The 22843-nt window shown below is 36.6% G+C and overlaps 2 protein-coding genes across 2 annotated transcripts; both read right to left on the bottom strand.

The window, feature by feature from the left end:
- Positions 1 to 4458: 4458 nt before the first annotated feature.
- Positions 4459 to 8515, bottom strand: LOC126709162 (serine/threonine-protein kinase SAPK2). The gene is made up of 9 exons (XM_050409276.1): positions 7652 to 8515; positions 7457 to 7531; positions 6409 to 6510; positions 6198 to 6251; positions 5993 to 6085; positions 5810 to 5902; positions 5608 to 5712; positions 5349 to 5447; positions 4459 to 4942 (listed from the first exon to the last, which is right to left on the bottom strand). Exons 1-9 carry the CDS (start codon positions 7769 to 7771, stop codon positions 4664 to 4666), a joined length of 1020 nt encoding a protein of 339 aa, XP_050265233.1. The 5' UTR covers positions 7772 to 8515; the 3' UTR covers positions 4459 to 4663.
- A 2094-nt stretch (positions 8516 to 10609) lies between these two features.
- On the bottom strand, positions 10610 to 12964 carry LOC126709165 (plant cysteine oxidase 1-like). Its single transcript, XM_050409279.1, has 5 exons — positions 12780 to 12964; positions 12531 to 12679; positions 12219 to 12363; positions 11798 to 12001; positions 10610 to 11222 (listed from the first exon to the last, which is right to left on the bottom strand). The coding sequence occupies exons 1-5, from the start codon at positions 12895 to 12897 to the stop codon at positions 11104 to 11106; spliced, it is 735 nt and encodes a 244-aa protein (XP_050265236.1). The 5' UTR covers positions 12898 to 12964; the 3' UTR covers positions 10610 to 11103.
- Between the last annotated feature and the right edge of the window lie 9879 nt (positions 12965 to 22843).

The raw sequence follows: 22843 nt of genomic DNA, 5'->3' as shown, positions 1-22843 counted from the left end.
ATTCTTCCAATTAGTAATACCTTGATATCACAAAAACAAAACTTTCTAACATATTAGAATTTAGCATTGTGCATATTTTTTTAAGATGAAGGAGCACCTTTTTTTTTGAAGAGTTAATCCATCAAAACAAGACTTAAACTTCAATAAGAAATTGCCCTCTAATAACATTACTAACAAACTGCCCTGCTATTCAACAAGCGTCACTTCTCAAAAACAGTTCATGTACTTAGGAACAACAAGCTACCCAACATTACTAAACTGTCTACCAAATGAAAATTTATTATCAAAATGATTAAAATTTTACAATGAGATCCAAACACCAACACAACTATCATTCACAAATACAATAACTAACAGCTAACACACTCTCTCAAACAAACAAACTAATGCAAGTACCACAGAGCTTCTAAAGCATTTACAACTCCAAATTAAAACAACTATTCCAAAAAACCACACAAGCAAAGTCTCATTTCAAGCAAAGTTTCATTTTATACGCTTCATCCTCACTATGCACCGCCATTCTAAGCAAAGTTTCAATATCTTCAACACCTTCCTCATTGACTCTAATATCTATGATTAAAACCACCACAACATTCAAATGCATCAACAACAACAACAATCAAATGCCAAAAAAAAAAAAAAGAAGAAGAAGAAGAGGAACCCAGCAACATTATAATACTGAACTTAAGGTCTTAGTTAAAGATTCATTCTCAAATAAAAGACCTGCAATCTAGAGTTAAAAACAATGGCTCATAGTCAGGAAAACTAAATAGAAAGAAAATAGATATAAAAATTTCATTCTTTTAAAACTTGTTTATTTTGGGCTTTTTATCAAACATGTAGAAGGCACTGTATTATAAACTACATAGAGACAGAACTAAGTAAGAAAATAATACTTTGAAAAGTGAAATGATACTTTGTAACATACCTTGATCAGCCATGGTTAGTTGTGATGGTGAGCATTGGATTCTAGCAACCACTTCAGTCATAGGGGAAAAGAGGGAAACAAGCTAGAAAAAGTTAGACCCAAGAACAAAGTTAGTTCAAAATCTCATAGAGCTTGTTCATGCAAAGAAAAATTTCTTCAATGATGTAGGGAGGGAGAGAGAAGAGAGCTGGGCGGTTTGGAAATTTTTGGGTTTTAGAATTTTTGGTGAAGCAACTAAGTAGGATTAGAAGTGAAACAGCCTTTCAATATTTGTTTTTAAAAGGCTACAGTATTGCAGCAACAGACGTGGTTGCTAACTCAGCTTTTCTTTTAATACATGACTGCTTTTTATTGGTCCATATCACCAAGAGGACCACATCACTCTTCCACTCGAGAGGAGCAAATAATTTATCCTTAAAAGGAGCTATAAAGTCCAATCATAGATATGGTCATTGCCTTGACAAAAAAACCCTTGCCTTTGTTCCTTAAGAAAATATTTATCCTATTTTCTGACTTAAGCATCGAATAGTCATGCAAACCTTGACAACTCTTCTAGTATTGTTTTTTTTTCTTGTTGTAGGTGTTTGGGGATCTTGGGCCTCTTGGTTAGGTGGGTGTGATCAATTACATCATCACTATGATCAAACAACCTATACTTAACTATTCCCCTCCTCCCTCCCCACCCCCCCCCCCAAAAAAGTAGCAGTTATTTACAATTTTATGTACTCCTCAAATTTTGAAAAATAAACCATTTTTCATTTTTTATTAGTTAAATGAGATTTTAATTCTCAATCATAAAATAGAATCTCTTCATTTTTATTTATTCTTTTGAAGAGTCATGCAAACCTTGACAACTCTTCTAGTATTGTTCTTTTTTCTTGTTGTAGGTGTTTGGGGATCTTGGGCCTCTTGGTTAGGTGGGTGTGATCAATTACATCATCACTATGATCAAACAACCTATACTTAACTATTCCCCTCCTCCATCCCCATCCCCCCCCCACCCCCCCCAAAAAAGTAGCAGTTATTTACAATTTTATGTACTCCTCAAATTTTGAAAAATAAACCATTTTTCATTTCTTATTAGTTAAATGAGATTTTAATTCTCAATCATAAAATAGAATCTCTTCATTTTTATTTATTCTTTTGAAGAGTCATGCAAACCTTGACAACTCTTCTAGTATTGTTCTTTTTTCTTGTTATAGGTGTTTGAGAATCTTGGGCCTCTTGGTTAGGTGGGTGTGATCAATTACATCATCACTATGATCAAACAACCTATACTTAACTATTCCCCTCCTCCCTCCTCTCCCTCCCCCCCCCCCCCCCAAAAAAAAGTAGCAGTTATTTACAATTTTACGTACTCCCCAATTTTTGAAAAATAAACCATTTTTCATTTCTTATTAGTTAAATGAGATTTTAATTCTCAATCATAAAATAGAATCTCTTCATTTTTATTTATTCTTTCGAAAAGTCATGCAAACCTTGACAATTCTTCTAGTATTGTTCTTTTTTCTCGTTGTAGGTGTTTGAGAATCTTGGGCCTCTTGGTTAGGTGGGTGTGATCAATTACATCATCACTATGATCAAACAACCTATACTTAACTATTCCCCTCCTCCCTCCCCTCTCCCCCCCCCCCCAAAAAAAGTAGCAGTTATTTACAATTTTACGTACTCCCCAATTTTTGAAAAAAAACCATTTTTCATTTCTTATTAGTTAAATGAGATTTTAATTCTGAATCATAAAATAGAATCTCTTCATTTTTATTTATTCTTTCGAAAAGTCATGCAAACCTTGACAACTCTTTTAGTATTGTTGTTTTTTCTTGTTGTAGGTGTTTGGGGATCTTGGGCTAGGTGTTTGGGGATCTTGGGCCTCTTGGTTAGGTGGGTGTGAGCAATTACATCATCACTATGATCAAACAACCTGTTAAGCCCCCCCCCCCCCCAAAAAAAGTAGCAGTTATTTACAATTTTACGTACTCTTCATTATTAGTTAAATGAGATTTTAATTCTCACTCATAAAATAGAATCTCTTCATTTTTTTTTTATTCTTTTGATGACTTCATAATTATGGTAGGGGTGGGAGGATCTAAACTTTAAATATTTTCATTGAAAACACTAAGAAATGTTAGTTGAGCTGCAAGACTCTTTATTTCATTTTAAAGAAAATAAGGACAATTCATCATTCTTGGGAAGGACCCTCCATATATTCTTCATTTGTCTCTTTGACAAGTATTAAATGGAAAATTTTGGTTCATCATTGCTGCTTGAAATTTGAATCATTGGTAAATTTCTTGAAAAAAAAATCTAAGAATATAAGTTATTTCACAATTTTGTATCATAATTGTGATGTGACAAAGTAAGAGTGGTGAAAAAAAAATTGTGAATTTATTTGTAAGTGATAAACAATTACTCAATCTGCTACTTCAGAGTTGTGAAATAATTGTTCTGAAATAATTTATGGTCTGGAACCTCTCTAAATTTCTCTCTTCTGATCGCTCGTGATGTAACGGGCCACTTGCACGGCATGGGTAGAGTCTAGTTGCAAGTTGCAAGCATGACTGTTTCAACAACCATGACTTAAAGAGCTCATTATCAAAAAAGAAAAAGAAAAAGCGAGACAGAGATAGTGAGAGAGAACTAAATTCAAACACGTTTTCAACAGTGTCCTATAAAAAAGGCTACGCAGTGATTGGATTTGTAGATGATGCTGACAGCCTCATTCTACTGTCAATCACCACCGACCAATCAAAGTGTATAGTTCCTTCGAGACTCACGACTCCATTGTTTACTTTTCATTCTGTTAATTTTAGCTGCATTAGCTACTGAGCTGTTTTCTCCTACCACTTTTACGATTGAACTAGACACTTTTTTTAGAATATTTCCACACAGGGCAGCTCAGGAAAACAGTAAGAATAAAAGCAGGAACAAGCTAAAGGATAAAGTTTACAGCAACTAAACTCATAATCGCAACAGATGCATTATATACTCTTTCAGAAAATGGTAACACAAAGTTTATATATGGCTACTTTATGTTTAACCATGAGGACTCATTAAGAAGTCAACATTTGTATTGCATAATCAACGCAGGCATTTCAATGAACACACTTTCGACACTAACTCATCGAGATTCGAAAGGATTTATCATCCCTCTAATTGAAGGACCACAGCACATTATGAGTCATGACAAAAGGCAAAGCCAGCGTGAATGGTGACGGAGCTGTCCACGTTCTGCTATATAATTCAGAAGAATCATTTATTTTCCTTCCCCTTCCATACAACTCATCTCACAACAATGTGGGGTGAGAATGAAATAAGAGTTGTATCTTCCAGATTTCCACTGGTGTAGATACTATAATAATTGATCATCATAAAAAGAAAAAAAAAAATTAAGCATGTCTGATTCCAAAACTCTTCTTTGAGGGCATATTAACTATATACTAACTATCTATGGTGTCTGAATCATGCCCATACACGTCAACACGCAAAGGATGAGGCTACCATTATAATATTTCTCACATCATTCTATAATATGGTTTCAATAGGACCTTCAACTTCATTGCAATAAAATAAAAAACAGAACGTAACAGAAATTATTATGAGAAAACTATGAAAAGTAAGTAATGCAAGTGACACTTGAAGGGCCCTTTTTATCTACCAAATGTCAACACAGATTATACAACAGGGAATAGTGGATTCAATACCTCAACAAAGCAAGATCTATATTTACACTTCCACTCATAGTGGGCACACAAAATCACCACTCATTTCTATATCTTCAACATCTGCATCACCATCCAAGTCATCAAGATCCATGCTGCTGCCTCCAAGCAAAAGCCCACCAGCCTTAGGCAAATCAAGAGTTTTACCTGCCTCTTGTATTATCGCCAATACTTCCTCAACACTCTGGGATGGATTATTTACATCATTGCTCTGCCAGCTTCCTCCTTCCGCGAGTTCTACAGGCAAGTTCTTTAAGAACCATGGGTGGATTTTAATTTCTGGGATCGTTATTCTCTGCGAAGGGACAAGTAAAGACCATGAGGAGAAAACCAACCTATAAATATACATTGTAATAGGATGAACTCGGGCAAGAATTGACAACCACAGCACAAAATTATTGGGTTGATGATACTCAAAATGTCACCAATTCATAAAAAGACCTTAAGGGGAGGACTAGCTATTGAAACTTGAACATTTGCAGTGACTAAAAAACATGTGTATTGTCTAGTTAGTGCTTATACAAATAGGATAACAATAATAGTTAGGTATGAGGAGTGCAGTGAGATCTTATACACTAATTTCAAGATTTCAGGCATCATCAAATTTGGTAAAGACAGGCAGGCTATCTGTTGGGTAAGCCAAACCATCTAGCAGCATTTACAGAACCAACATTTCAATACCAAAATGAAACCTCATTTACCTTTTCTGGGTTAGCCACAAATATTCGAGATAGAAGATGTTTACATTCCATGGAAACTCTGACATAATCCGGAATTGAGTATTGGACACTAAGTATCCGCTGCCATAGGCCACAATATTCAAATTAAGACTTCCATATAGAAAAAGAAAACTTCCATATATATTGTATTATCTTTATCTTATGATTATTCTAATGGGGGTAGAAAAATAAGCCAATGGTGAAGGGGGGCAGTTTGAAAAGTTCATACCATATTACTTACCCCAATTGTTTTTCTGAAGTTTCTTGGATCACCAGGATCTTCAAAGGGATATGCCCCAATGAGCATCACATATAAGGTGACACCACAGGACCAAACATCTGCAATCTATAGTTCTTAAGGATTAGCTGTAGAAAATAGGTGTCAAATGAAACAAAAAAAAAATGTATTCATGCAATGAACAAGTAAAAAAACAGAGTATCACCTTTCCATCATACTCTTTCTTAGACAGGACCTCAGGTGCAATGTATGCTGGCGTCCCTACAGTAGACTTTGGTTGTGAATGCAACACGGATGACTAACAAAATGATGTAAAAGCATTAGTAACCAAAGAGCAATGGACATAAGGAGTCTGATATAGTCCTGCTGTATGGGTGAATGCAATTACCTTTGAGTACCCAAAATCACATATTTTAACACGTGGTGCTGTGCTTCCATCTAAGAGTGTATTCTCAAGTTTAAGATCTCGATGACAGATTTGCTGCAACACATGAATTTTCTTCACATTACACACTACCAAAGATCATAGATAAAGAAATAACAATTTGGATTGAAATGTTATAAAACACTTAGAGAACGGTCAGAGTTCTTACCATTGAATGACAGTAACTGACCCCTGATATCAGTTGTTGAAAGAAAAACCTTGCCTGATTCAAATGACCAAAGTAAGGAATGGAATTTCACTATGATTAAATGCTTCTAAAAGCAAGATAGACTTAATTCAAATGCAAGTACATATTAAAATTGGAACGATTAGAGAATCCCATGGGACATCCAAAAACCCCATATTTTATCATAAAATACCTCATCCTCACTAAATCTTCCAGCACTGCAAATCCTCTCAAAGAGTTCACCTCCAGCAGCATACTCCATAACTATCGCTAAATGCGTTGGTGTTAGCAGGACCTGCAACAATCAGCCCTGTAAGCTTTTTAAATAAAATTTGATTAAAAAAAAAAAAGGCAAAAATGCCTTTTTGTTCCCTATATTTTGGCAATGTTTTCAATTTGTTCCTCAAGTTTTTATAACTTCACTTTGGTCCTTATATTTTTAAACTTCTCATCATTTGGTCCCTGCCATATTTCACTTATAGAAAACGCAATTTTAAGTTAGCAGTGCAGTCCATTGATCACATATGCATTCTCTTTGAGACGATGGCAGGGACCAAAATGACAGAAAATTTAGAAATATTAGGACCAAAATGAAGTTATAAAAACTTGATCTTGGTGACCAAATTGAAAACATGGGCAAAATATAGGGACCAAAAATGTGTTTTTGCCCAAAAATACACACACACAAAGCCAAGTTCTCACAACAACTAGAACATCCTACTAATTAAAGCATAAAATACTCCAAACAGCATAATTTAGCATCTTCCTTTTTTTTGATAGGTACAGCATAATTTAGCATCTTCCCCTAAACCCAACAAACATTCTGAAGATGAAACTTAATCTAGGTTCATGGTGTATCATTTTCTAACATAATTCTCAACGTACTTGTACCTGGAAGAAAGATGGAAAGAGAAGGTAGACTAAAAGCAGCTTATCTGATTATTGCTATCTATCATCTCATATTTTCTTTTAAACCTTATCGTCAAACGTATATCTAGGCACTAGCTTCATTTCTAACATATACGCTACACTTTTCTAGCTTAGACTTATTTCTGTAAAGAAATTGGTATAGAATATTTACAAGTGGATAAAAATTAAAAGTCAGGGTACAGTCTAGGAAGCAAGAACAAGAATCATATGTTAATTGACAGATACCAAGTTTCATTCTTTAAGTTAAAAACGAACACCCAGAAGAACTAGAAAAGAATATCCATAAGTACTTGGTTGAAAGAATATCAAACCTCTTTGAATCTAACAATATTAGGATGCTTCAATGATCGATGGTTCATGATTTCCCTCTGCACGTGTTCATCAATCTGCAACATTTAAGAATGCCCCTCAAGTCAATCAACCCAAAACCAAAAAAGCCATATCTAAAAAAAGAAAAGAAAAGAAAAAGTAGTGAAAAAAATGTCAAAGGAGATGAATAAGCAGACCTTCTGGCCTCTCTCAATGAGCTTAACAGCATAGAGTTCTCTGGTCCTCTTATCTTTAACCAGCTTGGCTACTCCGAAATTCCCAGACCCAATATTTTTCATCATCTCATACCGTTCCATGCTTTGTTAATTTCAGACAGAAAACCAGCCAAAGCAATCTCTCTCTCTCTCTCTCTCTCTCTCTCTAGGCTTCTACGTTTACTTATTGTCTTGGTAAACCTCAGAGGACCAATACATTAAACTAACCGGTAAGATTGTGTTGTGGAGTTTAGGCCCACTTTAGGTATAGAGTATGGGTCACCACTCACGATCCATCGTTTAAGAAAGTCTTTACACAAGGCAGAGCCAATCCCTTTTTTTTTTTTTTAATATAATTTCAAACTTACGGCGACCACTTTACATAATTTTTTTATATTATCGGACTGAGATATTACTTAATTTTTTTTGTGAAAAAAATAAAAGATCAAATTTTAAGTCTCTTTATTCTTATTATATAAGTTGAATTAATCAGAACCGAACTTTATCAGTTAACTAGGACGGCGAGAACACAATCTTAATTCAACACAGCCAGAGACTGACTGCAGTGAAAATATGAAAGAGAGATATGACACGTGGAAGAAACGGTGGAGATTGAAAGGGAGAATGTCGGTCGGGCAGCGTGGAAGGTGGAGAACAATTCTTTCCCCCGACAAAAAAGAAAAAAAAAAAAAGAGTAAAAGACGAGTGAGGCAGACCCACCATTGCTACACGCCAAATATAGAAGAGGGTAGTATGAAATTATGATTCCTTAACTCAAAAGTTCGCTACTTTGTGATTCAGGCCCACGTTTTTTTTGGTAGGAATGGTCTGCCTCATGGTCCCAGATTTTAATACCCTATACTAGGGCTGTCCACGGGTCGGTCCGGGTCGGGTTTGTGCCCAACCCGGAACCGACCCGCCGGAATCGGGTGGGGAAAAAATGCACCCGCCGCCGACCGCCTGAGTAATCGGGTCGGGCGGTTCAGATTATGAACGGATGGCGGGCGGGTCGGTCGGAGTCGTAGATCTGAGAAGACGGCGAGAAAATGGTGAAAAAAACACAAATCCGGCGAAGAAACCCAGATTCCGGCGATATTTTCGTTAGATCCGGCGAAAATCTAACTGGATTTGATGAGATTTCGCAAGATCCGGTCAAAATCTCACTGGATCTAAGGGAAAAGTCGCCGAAATCTGGGTTTTTTCCCCGGATTCTGGAAAATTCTCGCCGGATTCTGGATATTCTTGCCGGATTCTGGAAAATTCTCACCGGAAACTGGAAATTTTGGCCGGAATCTGGAAATCTTTCGGTCGGTTCGGATTTTTCGGGTTTTAGGGGAGGAAAACCGAAAACCGACCCGCCGGAATCGGTTTCTGGTGGTGAAGATCCGCCGCCGACCCGCCGGAGCAGTCGGGTCGGCCGGATTCGGGTCGGTTCCGGTCGGTTTTTCGGGTGGATCGGGTTACCGGATGAATTTGGACAGCCCTACCCTATACTTTGTTTAAGGAACTACAATTTTCTAATTTTCTATATTTTACTTTAACCAGAAATACCAGATAAGAATGTTGGGGGTTATTCTAAAATTGTTAATTGTATATAAAATTTCTAAAATTATTCTAGTATTTATTACTGTATAAATAATTGAAAAGCAAAATACAAAGAATTTACAATAGAAATTTCCAAAGTTCAAGCCTCTTGTTTTCCGTTATAATTATTAAATTATCAAAAAATAAATATATATTTTTAATAAATTTATTGTGTAATTAATAAAAAGAAATTGAACGAAGTAAAATATGAGCCAATAAAAAAAAAAAGAGATTTTAAAAATAATGAGTGAGAGGTGAATGTAGCATGAATTTTTTTATTTATATATGTGTATAATTATACTATGAAAATTAATATTATTTATTAAATTTTAAAGTATATATGTATCTTAAGGATAGTTAATTCTCGATATGATTCGTGACTTAATAGCTACACATAACATTATTTCATAGTGAATTCTATTATATGAAAGGAATTTATAGAGAGACAATAGTTTAGAGTATAGATGTCACTAGGTCGTATCTATCAAAGCCCTAATCAATTGTTCAACTTGTGACAATTTTTGAATGGCAAATGCATGAATCAAGCACGATAGTTACAAGCTATTAATGTCCATTTATCACAACATGGAGATTTTAGGTATCAATTTCTCACACGTAACCACTAAAAACAACATTAATTATAAGGGAAAAAAGCAAGTCACGATAACCCCAAAACTCAAACACCCAAACACAAGATGTATTTGTAGAGAGAGAAAATCACAATGGGCAAAAAACCCTTTGAGGCCTAGCCCACCAAATTAATCCACTAGTAAAGATCATTGTGAATTGCGATATGATACACTTATAAATCACAATGGGTTTTTTTTTTTTTTTTAATTTAAATATATGATAGGGTTGATTGGATAGGATCTACATAGGAATAAAGTATCAACTTTCTCTCAAGTTCTAATACTTGCTCAATCAAAATTCAAGCGAGTTTCAAGTGAAACTCTTTGTTCAATTTTAAAAAAAAATTTATTTTTCGCCTAAAATTTGTTTGACATGACAATCTCTCTTAAGCAAAAATATTTAAACAACAACTCCACTTTCAGATGCTAGTCTTCTAATCTCATGTGCTATACTTCGATAAAAATCAATATACCAGTTGATGATTGCAAATATAATTGAGATTTGACAGAGTATGCCAACACTAGAAATCATAATTTATATATATATATATATATATATATATGAGTTACATTAACAGGTACCCTTAAGGCCTTAACGCATTTGTTAATGAACCATTTTAAGAAAGTTTTAATACTACTTTTATAAAAAAAAATATAAAAAAAATAAAAACTATAAAAAAAAATTAGTTACTTTTTTGTTTTCTCATAAAAAAAACTTCTAAAAATATTTTCTTAATCAATACTCTTAAGTTATTCCATTCGATTATAATATTTCTTGATCTTATGACTACAATCTGTTGTTTGTTGTCCAAAGTGGTTACATCATCTAATATATTTTGTTGTCATGCCTCGTATGATCGTATCGGTGCCTCGTACCCACAAGCCACAGCCCAAACAACAACGAGGTTTATCCAAAAAGAAAAGAAAAGAATAATAATAATACAACAATGTCACACTCAAATTACCACTTCCTGGTGGCAATGGCAGCTGTACGTATAAAATGGTGAGCTTTCAACAACATTCATTTGCTTGTTGGCAAATATTTGGCAAGATTTACATTACTAATTTGCTCCTACTTGTCTTTTATAGGCCAGGCCAACCCATCTGACTCGTTCCTGCGTTACATTATATAAGTATATTTACACCATACAACCCTTCTAGGGCCATCCTGTAGTACTCAAAACTTAACAAAAATATGAGCATACTGCATCGTGCACACTACTACATCCCTGTCCAACCCGACAAAAAGTCATATTGGCTAACAATTGGGGGGCCAAGGTAAGGTTCTCCAATAACAACTAGATCATTTGGTAGATCTTTTTCCTCAAGCATTGCATAGCCTGGGCCAAAAGGTAGAGAAGAAACATTAAGGGTACGTTTGGTATACTGAATGAGGATTACGACAGAAATTGTAATTTTTATTACTAGGAATAAAATGTGTTATAATGTAATTACTAAACTTATTCATTAGTTTGGTTGTAAGTTATAACATTAAAATGAAACTTAACATTTATTTTTGGAAATTTCTTACTCATACAATTATATTTCCTTAAAATTTGTTATTTTTAAATTTAAGAGAGATATGTGTTATTTTTTATGATTTTTTTATTTTTATAATTATTAGATGTATATGAAAAGTTTGTTTACTTGGAAATATATTAAGTTTTGAAATTATTGCACTTATTAAGGAATAGCTAATACAACCTTTTAAAGATGAATAGTTATTCTTTATTTTGAAGAATAACTATTTATAAGGAATGATTATTCCTTGTAATAAAAACATAATCAAATTAAAGAATAACTAAACCATAGGAATAACTATTACCTTACAACGCTTATTATAGTCTATTAAACATGTCATAACACTTCATCACATGATTTAGATAAAAGTAAAACAACATGGATTAGTAATTACCATGAAGAGAAGGAATAGGAAGGTCTGAGAAATAAGTAGAGCGCCTTTCAAGCTCTTCAGAGTATGGTGGAGACAACACATCCAAGATAGCACAAGGAGTCAATGCAGTGAAAGAATGAATGTTACCACCACTTCTTGGATAAAGGACAGAAGGTTCACACGGAGCCTTGAAAGTGCCATCTACTACAGTGGCCGCCAATCCAGCTGCACCCACCATTTTAAGTTAGGATTCTTTCAATTTCAATTCTATTGTTTCATGGTTCAAATTAAATATTACAAATCTAAAATTGTACCGATTAACTGTGAAATGGACTCATATTCTCGTTTAACAGGTTTCTAATCAAAAGTTAGTAAACATGCAAAAAAAAAACAGTGCTGATGTTATTGTTCGTACAGAGCTTTAATTCCTATAGTTTCTTACATGTTCGGCCTCCAGAATTTGTCACTTTCACCCAATCGTAAGATTTGATATAAACAGAACCGTAGAGGAGCTTGCTTATGACTGTCATTCCAGGGTGATCATGAAGAGGAAATGTCCCCCCTGCTGGAAAGCAAAACACTCCCATCTGCTCATAAAAACAAACCACCTCAAAACAATAATTCTTCGTAATCAAGCAATGAAGCAAGGGAAACAAACACATATTCTAGTAGTGTATTATCTAAAGACTAAAGCATATGACAGAAGAAGTAAAGGAAATATATGTGGCTCAGGCATAAACATTTTTCCACTTACAGAGAAATTGTCACATTCATGAATGTGAATATAAGTGATCTCAGAGACGCTTTGCCCATCAATCAATCTCTTGTCACTTTTTGGGCTTGGTGACGGAGACTCACATGAGCCAAATTCATCAATCCCCACGTCTATGGCTTCAGTTATGTCTGCATTAATTCATCATTCAAACAAATTTGTTATAATACAGTAAGAGTTAATAAACAAGAACATGCATGAAGATTACAACAGCTAAAAAGCCCAATATACCTAGGAGATTTTTCAGCCATTGAATTTGTTTATAGGTTGGAAGCTCCTTCTGAGAAAAAACAGCATTACAGGCATCATATATCAATTGTATTTTGCTTCTCTCCGTTGCACACTCCATCACTTTTTTTGTTTTTGGGTTAGGAAAATTAATTCGTGTGTTGGGATTCTTATCTTGTCAGTTTTGCGTTCACAGTTATCCTTAAATAATGAGAGTTAGCCATAGGAAGACTTGGTACTAAGTTATGTCAACCAAACCAGGGGCGTGTATATTGACTTTCACCTTACAGTGGGCTTCTTTTATTCTAATTGGAAATTTTGGTGCCATTACACACGGCGGGCCTTAAATCAATCAAATTGTACACACTTGTAAAATCTAATTGTACACAATATTTGCCCTCTGTTTAAAAGTAAAAGTGGGCTGTAGACAATTGGAAAGGGAGAGAGTCATTCCCAACTGGCGTTTTTCTCGGCTTCTAACGTAACTTAGAAAACAAAAACATTGGTTTCGGCCAAAAGTACTTGCTTTTGTGCCGCATGGGAACGTCATACATCTCTAGATGCTGACCACGGAAAAAGACTACTTCACTGGCATTTGGCAAGCTGCCAACTTGCCATGGCCCAAAAAATAACTATATGTGATATAGGTAGTTTTAGGGCTACAAATTATTTTACAACTATTTTGTCATAAACTCTGACATGATAGACTGTTAGTGGGGTAATCATCATTTACAGATGAACCAACAATTTTTTCTTTATCAATCATACTTTGCCATGTTACAATTGTGATAAAAAGTTGTGAAAATTTTTGTAATCTTAGACTTTTCCATATCTGTCCAACCCAAAAAAAAAAAAAAAAAAAAAAAAAAAAAAAAAAAACTGCATCCATATCAGTTGGTACTGTTATGGATTTTGCAATATGGGTACTAGTACCACAAAAAAAATTCACCATTGAAAAGACATGTGATTAGGAAATAAAACTTATGTTACTGTCAAGAGCTAGACTATGCTAAATTCAATTCCCCCTTTCCTGTTGTTATATTTATCAAATTATTAAAACAAAGAAGTTATATTAGTTGTGGTTGTGGAGTCCCTAAAAATAATGTTATACCAACTACAACTTCACATTTAATAAGTTGTGAAATTTGTTTAAATCTACAGCATTACTCTTGTTTAAGGGCCTCAATAATTTTAAATAAGTTTATTGACACAAAATTTTCTTAATTATTGACACGGTTTTTTTTTTAATTGATACCATTGTTATGATTGATATATAATAAAAACAGTATCATTATGTGAAAGTGATGTTTCAAACAACACTTATCATCTTACACTAACACCGTCCTAGATATACTTATGGTATTGCTAAAAAAAATAATAAATTAACTTTGCCGTGAACTAGAGGGTATGGACTATGGACTTTACTAGTTGATTTAGGAGAACCCTGTTTCAAAACTTTCTGTTTTTCTTTTCACACCACACTATTGCTCTCTCATACTAATAGGGTAAAAGAAACCCATGTGGAGTCCACTGATTCCATTAGGTGACTAAGCCAGATAGGATGACACTGGAAAATGGAGTGTGGAAATAATGTCTTTCCCAATTCATTGTATATCAATGCAATTGTCTTTTTATTGAAGGCTTCCATTCATTCCTCAGCTTTAGAAACCAAATAAGATGTTTCTATTTATTTTAAGCATAAATTGGCAGAGTTTTAGAGATCTCTATGTGTTTAATTCTTTAATTAAAATGGTAGCTTTTGAAGATTATTATGTTTTAAAGTTTATTTAATAGTTAATACTAGTGATAGGTATGTGCATTGCACACTTTTCAAATTTTTTTTTAATAAATTAGTATTACTATTATTGTGATGCATGGAAACTCATAAGTATTATTGTAAGGGCCAAGCTTTGAACACTCGTCTAGACGATGGATGGATCTAGGCCCAAAAAGTCCAAAAGAATGAATTTGTAGAGAGTGGATTAGAAAACTGAGTTAGAATGAGTTGGATCGCGAATAAAGTGGGCCCAGTTGACCGGAACAGGGAAACAAGTGTAGACACCCCATTTTACAACTTGCATTTAACCAACTGGTAGATCTTCAGATTTGTGATACAAAACAAATCTTGATACTCTAACGATCGTAATAGTATGTCATGGGTTTTGATTGGATCACCTGATTAAAAGTTATCATACAAACAATTTTCAATGATCATGGCTCACCTACACGATGGGCCTAATCACGTCCTATTTTAAACACTTTTTTTTTTTTTTTGAGAGAGCCTATTTTAAACACTTAATTTTGATTGGTTCTTACAAGAATTAATTTAAAATTAATTAAGTGTGATTTTTTATTGGATTTCATTTTTTTTCATTTAAAAAAAAGAAAAAAAGAAACAAGTTTTCCTTTAGGGCATCTTATCTGCTCTTTTGAAAAAAATTTGGAGATAGGAAAAATTCAAAAAATGCAAGAACGTCATTATCTTCAGCAGCAACTTGAATCGCATTTTTGGCTGGAAAACATTGAAATTTGATTTTCTCTATTTCTATAAAAGTTGTAGATAATTGAATTTCATTTCAAAAAACGTCAATCCCGAATCAATTGGAATTTTGAGCAGCAAGTTATGGCCAAAATACGAAACAGGTGCAGAAGATAACACAAAGTCAGCATTATCTTCAATTTTCTCTCAAAATTTCAAATGAGGATCAACATCAAATCTGTTCAAGCCTATCTAATAAACTTATCCTTTCCCTTTGCTTCAGAAGAAAGATTTTTGAAAAATAAATTGGATAGAGAAACAGATACATCCTGTGAAAAAATTCAAAAATGCTCAAAAAACGTTATTATTTTCAGCAACAATTTGAAACGCATTTTTGGCCTGGAAAACGTTGAAATTTGGTTTTCTCTATTTCTGAAAAAGTTGTAGATAATTGAATTTCCTTTCAAAAAACATCCATCTTGAATCAATTGGAATTTTGAGCTGAAATTTAGAGCCAAAATACGAAGCAGGTGCAGCATCATCTTCAACTTCCTTTCAAAATTCAAATGGGGAACAACACCAAATCCGGTCCAGCTCATTTAAACAGGTTATCTCCTCCCTTAGCTTCAGAAGAAAGCTAATAACTTAGCTTTAAAGTTAAGCCATCTCTTCCCTTATAAATAAAGAAGACCTCTTTCATTTTCTAGACCCTGAATTCTCTTTGGAGAGCTAGTGAAAAAGCAGAAAAGAAAAGATGTTGTGCAACCATTGTTCCTACTTTGGTTGTAGTTTAGTACTTCCTTACTTCCTCCCTAGCCCTTTAAGTGATCACTTCTCCTTTTTAATTTATGCTCTATGTTGGTAAGTAGTTAATTATGTTCTTAACTTTCTACACATGCTTAAATAAATGCTTAACAAGTCATTATTTGTTTCTTTCATGATATGCTTGGATGAACATGCCTATATGTCTCATTGATATTCCTTTTACATGCTTAGATGAACACTTCTAGGCTGAAGCACAATTTTCTCTTGAATGCTTAGAAGAACATGTCTAGGTAATTGTTCTACTTTTTTTAAAATGCTTGAACGAACATGTCTAAGTGTTTTAATTTTCTCTAGATGAACATGTCTAAGGGATTTTTCCTTTATTTCTTTTCATAATTGCTTGGATGATCAAATATGCTCAAATGTTTTATTTTTATTTGTTTCTCTTTGCAATTATGTTGATGACAAATAACATGGCAACTTTGTTCACATGCTTAGATGAACATGTCTAGGCTAAGAATTCTTTGTTTACATTGATTTCTTGGATGAACATGCCATTACCTTAATGCTTTCTTTACATTAAAATTGTTATCTAACAAGTTTCACTTTTTGTTTCTTTTTATGTCTAATTCCCGTAACACATATTTGTTTACAATTCCTGCAAATTAACATGTTTATATGACATATTGTTTTTATTTGTTTGACATGACATGATATTGACCACCTTAACCTAGGAGACTGGTTTTACCGGGCTAGATGGGTGTTTAATCCATTCTCATCTCGTAAATTAGCCTCCAAATTAAGATTAAGGGTTCTAGACTATGCTCTTGTATATGTAATTTTACATTTTTTAGAATGTAACTAGGAAATAAAGTAATGTAATTTACTTTTTTTAGATTGTATTTAGGACAAAAAAGCATTGTAAATTTTTATTACAAAATTTGATGTAAATTGTCATATACATTAATACAACATAAGTATTTTTTATTGAAGGTTTTCTTATTTTTCCTTTAAAATTAAATAAGTGGTAATTCCATGTAAAACTCTCGATCTAGGGAGGAGTACATTTTACAACAGGTTAAATTGAATTAGAGAAAGTCGTTCTCGGCACAGTCTAAGGAGATCAGTTCTTATATATTCCTTTCAAGTTTGATTATAGAGTTAGTTCTTGATTGCTACAGTGTTTCTCTTATGATTTTTTCGATCCCCATCCATGGAGGATCTCTTACATTATATAGTTCCCTTCGGATGATCTTGATCCTACACTTGTCGATCATTCAAGCTGCTACTCGAGTGCTTGTCCCATTAAACACCTTTTCAGGCCTTCTGTGAGTTGTGGTAGCTAAGGTAGTACTGTTCAGGGGTCTTCTCCACATAAATGCAATCAGAAAGTTAGTTGCAGGGCATTTAATGCGGTGGCAGTAGTTTTTCCTTAAATATTTCCTAGCTCCCATTCTTCCTGTTTGTTTTAACATGCACGCCCCTCTCAGCGGAGTCTCCTGTAGGGTCATTTTGGGTAGTAGAATAGGCATTTGGTCTGTGCTTCGTTCATCCGAGGAAATAATCCTCCTCAGATCACCTTTCCTGACCTCTCCACTTGTATGTTACTTATAAAACTCTGAACTTGACATCCTTACTGTTGTTTATTAGTTCTCAGACCAATCAACGTCCTCGACCGAAGCCCAAGGCCCAATATACAATTTTGGGCCCTTATCCCTACAATTATTATTTAAAATATTAAGTAAATTTAACAGATTAACAAAAACATAATTATAATCTTGGAAAAAAATTATTGTTTTTGCTTCCAATTGTTGCTAATCTATAGATATTATTAGTGAAACAATAAATAAAATTTTATTTCTATTATTTAAGTTAATAATATTACATAAAAGGTTAACGAAAATCTCTTAATATATTAACATTATTTATATAAAATGTGAGACAATAATACAATATATAAAATTTTAATATTACAATATTTATATCAATCTTAATGTGAAGGAAATAAAAAAAACATGATAGTAAAATTTATTTGATAATGAGATACAAATTATAGGGAAAATGAAACATCTAAAAAAATGTTTTCCTTTAAATGTAGAGCGTTAATTTTTAACATGTATGTTAGTAGTGAGTTTCAATAAGAATATATAAAATAATAAGTAACAATTTGTTAGGAGGTTGCACTTGCATAAAGCGGAGATAAAACTTCTTATTTAAAACATGAAAGAAAAAGATTGTATAATTTAAGGATGAACATAAAAAAAAAAAATTATACCCTAAATTTTGTATACAAAAATGTTGAGATGATCACTATTAGAAACTTTCATATATGTGGGAGGCCATTCGATCAATAGGTCCATTAAGGTCAGGATTGTTGGGCCTGTGGCCCATTCGAGGATGCATATCCGTCCGAGGAGGCCAAATCCGGTCATAAGGTAATTACTGAAGGGGGTGTAGTCAATATCACGAGGGTGAGGTGCTGTATTCATCCGAGGACGCCATACACCTCGGCACTGTGCGTCCGAGGACGAGTAAGGTGCAGTCTTGTGGCAGCCGGGCCTCGGAATTATGTCACCAATACAGATAGGATCACAAACCAAGGGTAAAAGGGAAAAGGTAAACAAATATCTGTAACCACAGCTGCCTCCGCATTAATGACTTCTCAACCAACTCTCTGGCCGCATTAATGTGGAGGTGATACCTGAACAGTAAGGAGGCAGTCTTACAGCTGCCCATAGGAAGTTCCAGGAGGTGCTGGATGGGACAGAAAGAAATCTTTCGAACCCAACCTACACGTGTGCGGTGAGGATGGAAGGCAAAGGGTGGTATATAAACTGAAAGAAGAACATGCAAAAGGGGGGGGGGGATCGGAACAAAAAAAGAAAAACAAAGACAAAGAAAAAGAGCAAAAAGAGAGTAAACAGAACTGCATCGATTACCATGGAAAAACGATCGTTGTGCCAACTTTAAGCTTTCAATATACGTGAGAGTGAATCTTTTTATTATATACAAAAGTTAACCCAGTTCTTTACACCCACGCTCTACAAATCATATTGTTTGGGTCTTTTTACGTATGAACCCAACGCTGTTACGGGTCGTTACGAATCTCGTCCTTACAATTGGCGCCGTCTATGGGGAGAGCTTGTGTTAGCTTAAAGGACTTCCGTTGCAATGTTTCCGATGGAAGATGTGGGTCCACCTCACCCTGCGGCGGGACCACATTAGGAGGATGTCAACCTGCATCAGGCGGAGTCAAGGGGCTCTCAGCATGGTGGTCCTCGAAGGAGTCCCGAACGGAGAGAAGGCCGGGAGGGGAGTGTACGTACAACTCATACCACCAGGAGCCACTCACGGGGGAAGAGTCACGTCTCCCACGCGAAGCATGATGGGAATCTGCAACGTGAGATTGCAGACTTGAAGAGAGAGTTGCGCCATGCACGGCGGGAACGTTCCCCACCTCGCTCTGAACCATCATCTGGGGAGTCGGATGGAACTAGTTACAGGCGAAGATCGAGAACTCCGCAAAGCGAGACTTTCTCCTATGAAGAGGAGCATCGCCATCGACGTAGGCATAGAAGTCCAACTAGCAGGGGCTTGGGAAACGATGCTATGAACAAAGCCCTGAGTCAAATTTGCAAGTCACCCTTTACGAGAAACATAGACGACGCTACCCATCCTCGGCGGTTCAATCAGCCTACGTTTTCTCTGTATGATGGCCATTCAGATCCGGTGGAACATGTAAGCTATTACAGCCAGAAGATGGCTATTTACTCCAGGGATGATGCTTTGATGTGCAAGATTTTTCCATCGAGTTTGGGTTTGACGGCGATGAGGTGGTTCAATGGCTTAAGGGCCAATTCTGTTGGATCTTTCAAAACACTAACTCGGGCTTTCGGTGCTCGCTTTATTACGTGCAGCAGAACTCCTCGGCCTTTGGGATCCTTGTTGACTTTGTTTATGCAAGAGGGCGAGACTCTCAAGAGTTACTCGGATAGGTACTGGGAAATATTTAACGAAATAGAAGGAAAGAATGATCCTGTGGCTATAACCACTTTCAAAGCTGGTCTCCCAGCTGATCACGATTTGAGGAAATCCTTGACAGGTAAACCTGTCACTAGTGTGCGCCAGCTGATGGACAAAATAGATAAGTACAGAAGGGTAGAGGAAGATCAATTTCAGGGGAAAGGAAAGGCCAAGGTGATCCCTCAGGAGAAGAGGGATTTCAGGTCGGACCGTTATAATAACAGCCGACCAAGGAGGGACTTTGTTGGTCAGTCGGGCTCAGCGGACGCCCAGGTTGTTAATGCAGTATTTCGGGAGCCCGTTCAGCAGGTTTTGGAGAAGATAAAGATCGAGCCATTCTTCAAATGGCCGAACAAGATGGCGGGAGAGCCTAGGAAACGCAACCCGAGTTTGTATTGCCATTATCATCAGGATCATGGGCACATGACGGACAACTGCAGGAATTTATGGGACCACTTGGAATAGTTGGTCCGTGAAGGGAAATTAAAGCAACTCTTGCATCACTCCAGTGGAAGGGCGAGCCAAGCAGGTTCCGAGGTGCGTGGGGACGCTTCATCAAGGCTCCCCCTGGGTACGATTAACGTTATCTTTGCAGCCCCGGGAAGGACTGGATCTTGCCCCTCGAGAGTATTGTCGGTGTCCTGATCCTCAGTCGAGGACCACTCTCAAGCATTGAAGAGAGCCAAGAGGCGTGTCCCCCTGATTTTGGGCTTTTCAGATGAGGATATGGCTGGGACCATACAGCCCCACGAGGATGCCTTGGTGGTAACGTTGAGGATTAGCGGGTATGATGTTAAAAGAGTGATGGTTGATCAGGGAAGTGCTGTGGATGTGATGTATCCAGATTTGTACAAAGGGCTAGGTTTGAAACCAGAGGACTTAACAACCTATAATTCCCCTCTAGTAAGTTTTGAGGGAAGGTTGGTCATTCCCATGGGGCTAATCAGGCTACCCGTACAGTCAGGTACGGATGTGGTGGAGGTGGACTTTATTGTCGTAGATGTTTTTTCTCCGTACACGGCTATTGTGGGCAGACCTTGGTTTCACACCCTTAAAGCGGTTTCGTCCACTCTACATCAGAAGGTGAAATATCCATCCGGAGACCAAGTGCTGGAAATAGTAGGGAGTCAGGCGGCTGCTCGGCAGTGCCTAGTAGCGGCTATACAGCATCGGCCAGAAGCAGAAACCTCGGCTACGGCCGACAATGAGTTATAGCAATTAAAGTCCCCAGTATCAGGCTTAGACGTGCCAGCCAATGGGGTAGAGTGTGAAGATTTGGAGAAAGTAGTTGTTGCTGATGATCCAGAAAATTCTTCCAGGTTGGGGCCAGATTGCCTTTGCAAGAGAAAGCGAGTTTGCTGGAATTCCTCCGAGCCATTGTGGACGTTTTTGCATGGGACCCGTATGAAGCCCCAGGGGTGGACCCGAACTTCATTTGTCATCGACTCAACGTGAACCTCGCCGTTATGCCCAGGAGACAACCTCCTCGGCGACCCTCGAAGGAGCATACCGAGGCGGTTAGAAGTGAAGTTGCCAAGCTCAAGCAGGCAGGGGCTATCAAGGAAGTTTTTTACCCTCAATGGTTGGCCAACACGGAGGTAGTAAAAAAGAAGACTGGAAAATGGCGGGTGTGCGTGGACTTCACGGATCTTAATAAGGCCTGCCCCAAGGATCCATTTCCTATGCCGAAGATCGACCAGTTGGTGGATGCGACCGTGGGTCACCCCAGGATGAGTTTCTTGGATGCCTTTCAAGGGTATCACCAAATACCGCTTGCCGCCGACGATCAGGAAAAGACTGCTTTTGTGACCCCGATTGGGAATTACCATTACAAGGTGATGCCCTTTGGCTTGAAAAACGCTGGATCCACCTACCAACGCATGATGACGAAAATGTTTGAACCACAACTGGGTAGAAATATTGAAGTTTATATCGATGATATGGTTGTGAAAAGTAAAGTAGTGTCCGAACACGTGGAAGACCTCACAAGTATCTTCGAGATACTGAGAGAACACAAGTTGCGCTTGAATGCTTCGAAGTGCTCCTTTGGTGTAGGTTCCGAGAAATTCTTGGGGTACATGGTGACCTATAGAGGAATTGAGGTGAATCCAGACCAGATTAGGGCCATTAACGATTTGCAAGCACCTCGGAATCCAAAAGAGGTGCAGAAACTTACTGGGATGACTGTCGCGTTGAATCGGTTCATCTCCAGGTCGGCTGAGAGGTGTCGTCCTTTTTTTCGCCTATTACATAAGTGGCAAGGATTTGAATGGACCGCGGAGTATGCTGAAGCGTTCCAGCAGTTGAAAGATTACTTGTCCAGGCCGCCTATCATGTCTAGCCCTGAAGTGGATGAGGTGTTGTATGCTTATTTGGCAGTAGCCCCTCATGCAGTTAGTTTCGTCTTGATACGAGAAGACAATGGCGTCCAAAGACCGGTTTATTATGTAAGTAAATCCCTCCATGAAGCCGAGGTGAGATATATGTCATTAGAAAAGGTCGTATTGGCGGTAGTCCATGCAACACGCAAACTTCCGCACTATTTTCAAGCCCACACTGTGGTTATCTTGACCCAACTGCCTCTCAAGTCCATACTCAGAAGTGCTGACTACACTGGAAGAATTGCCAAGTGGGGCACGATTTTAGGCGCTTTTGATATCAAATACATGCCTCGCACCTCTGTAAAAGGTCAAGTCTTTGCCGATCTGGTGGCTGAATTTACTGAGTGCCCAGAGGAAGTTAATATGAATCAAGATCACATGGATGAAAAATCGGTTGGCCTAATATCCGCACAAGGAGA

Source organism: Quercus robur, chromosome 12 (assembly GCF_932294415.1).
Source record: "Quercus robur chromosome 12, dhQueRobu3.1, whole genome shotgun sequence".
Taxonomy (NCBI): domain Eukaryota; kingdom Viridiplantae; phylum Streptophyta; class Magnoliopsida; order Fagales; family Fagaceae; genus Quercus; species Quercus robur.
This window is presented reverse-complemented; position numbering and strand designations above follow the sequence as displayed.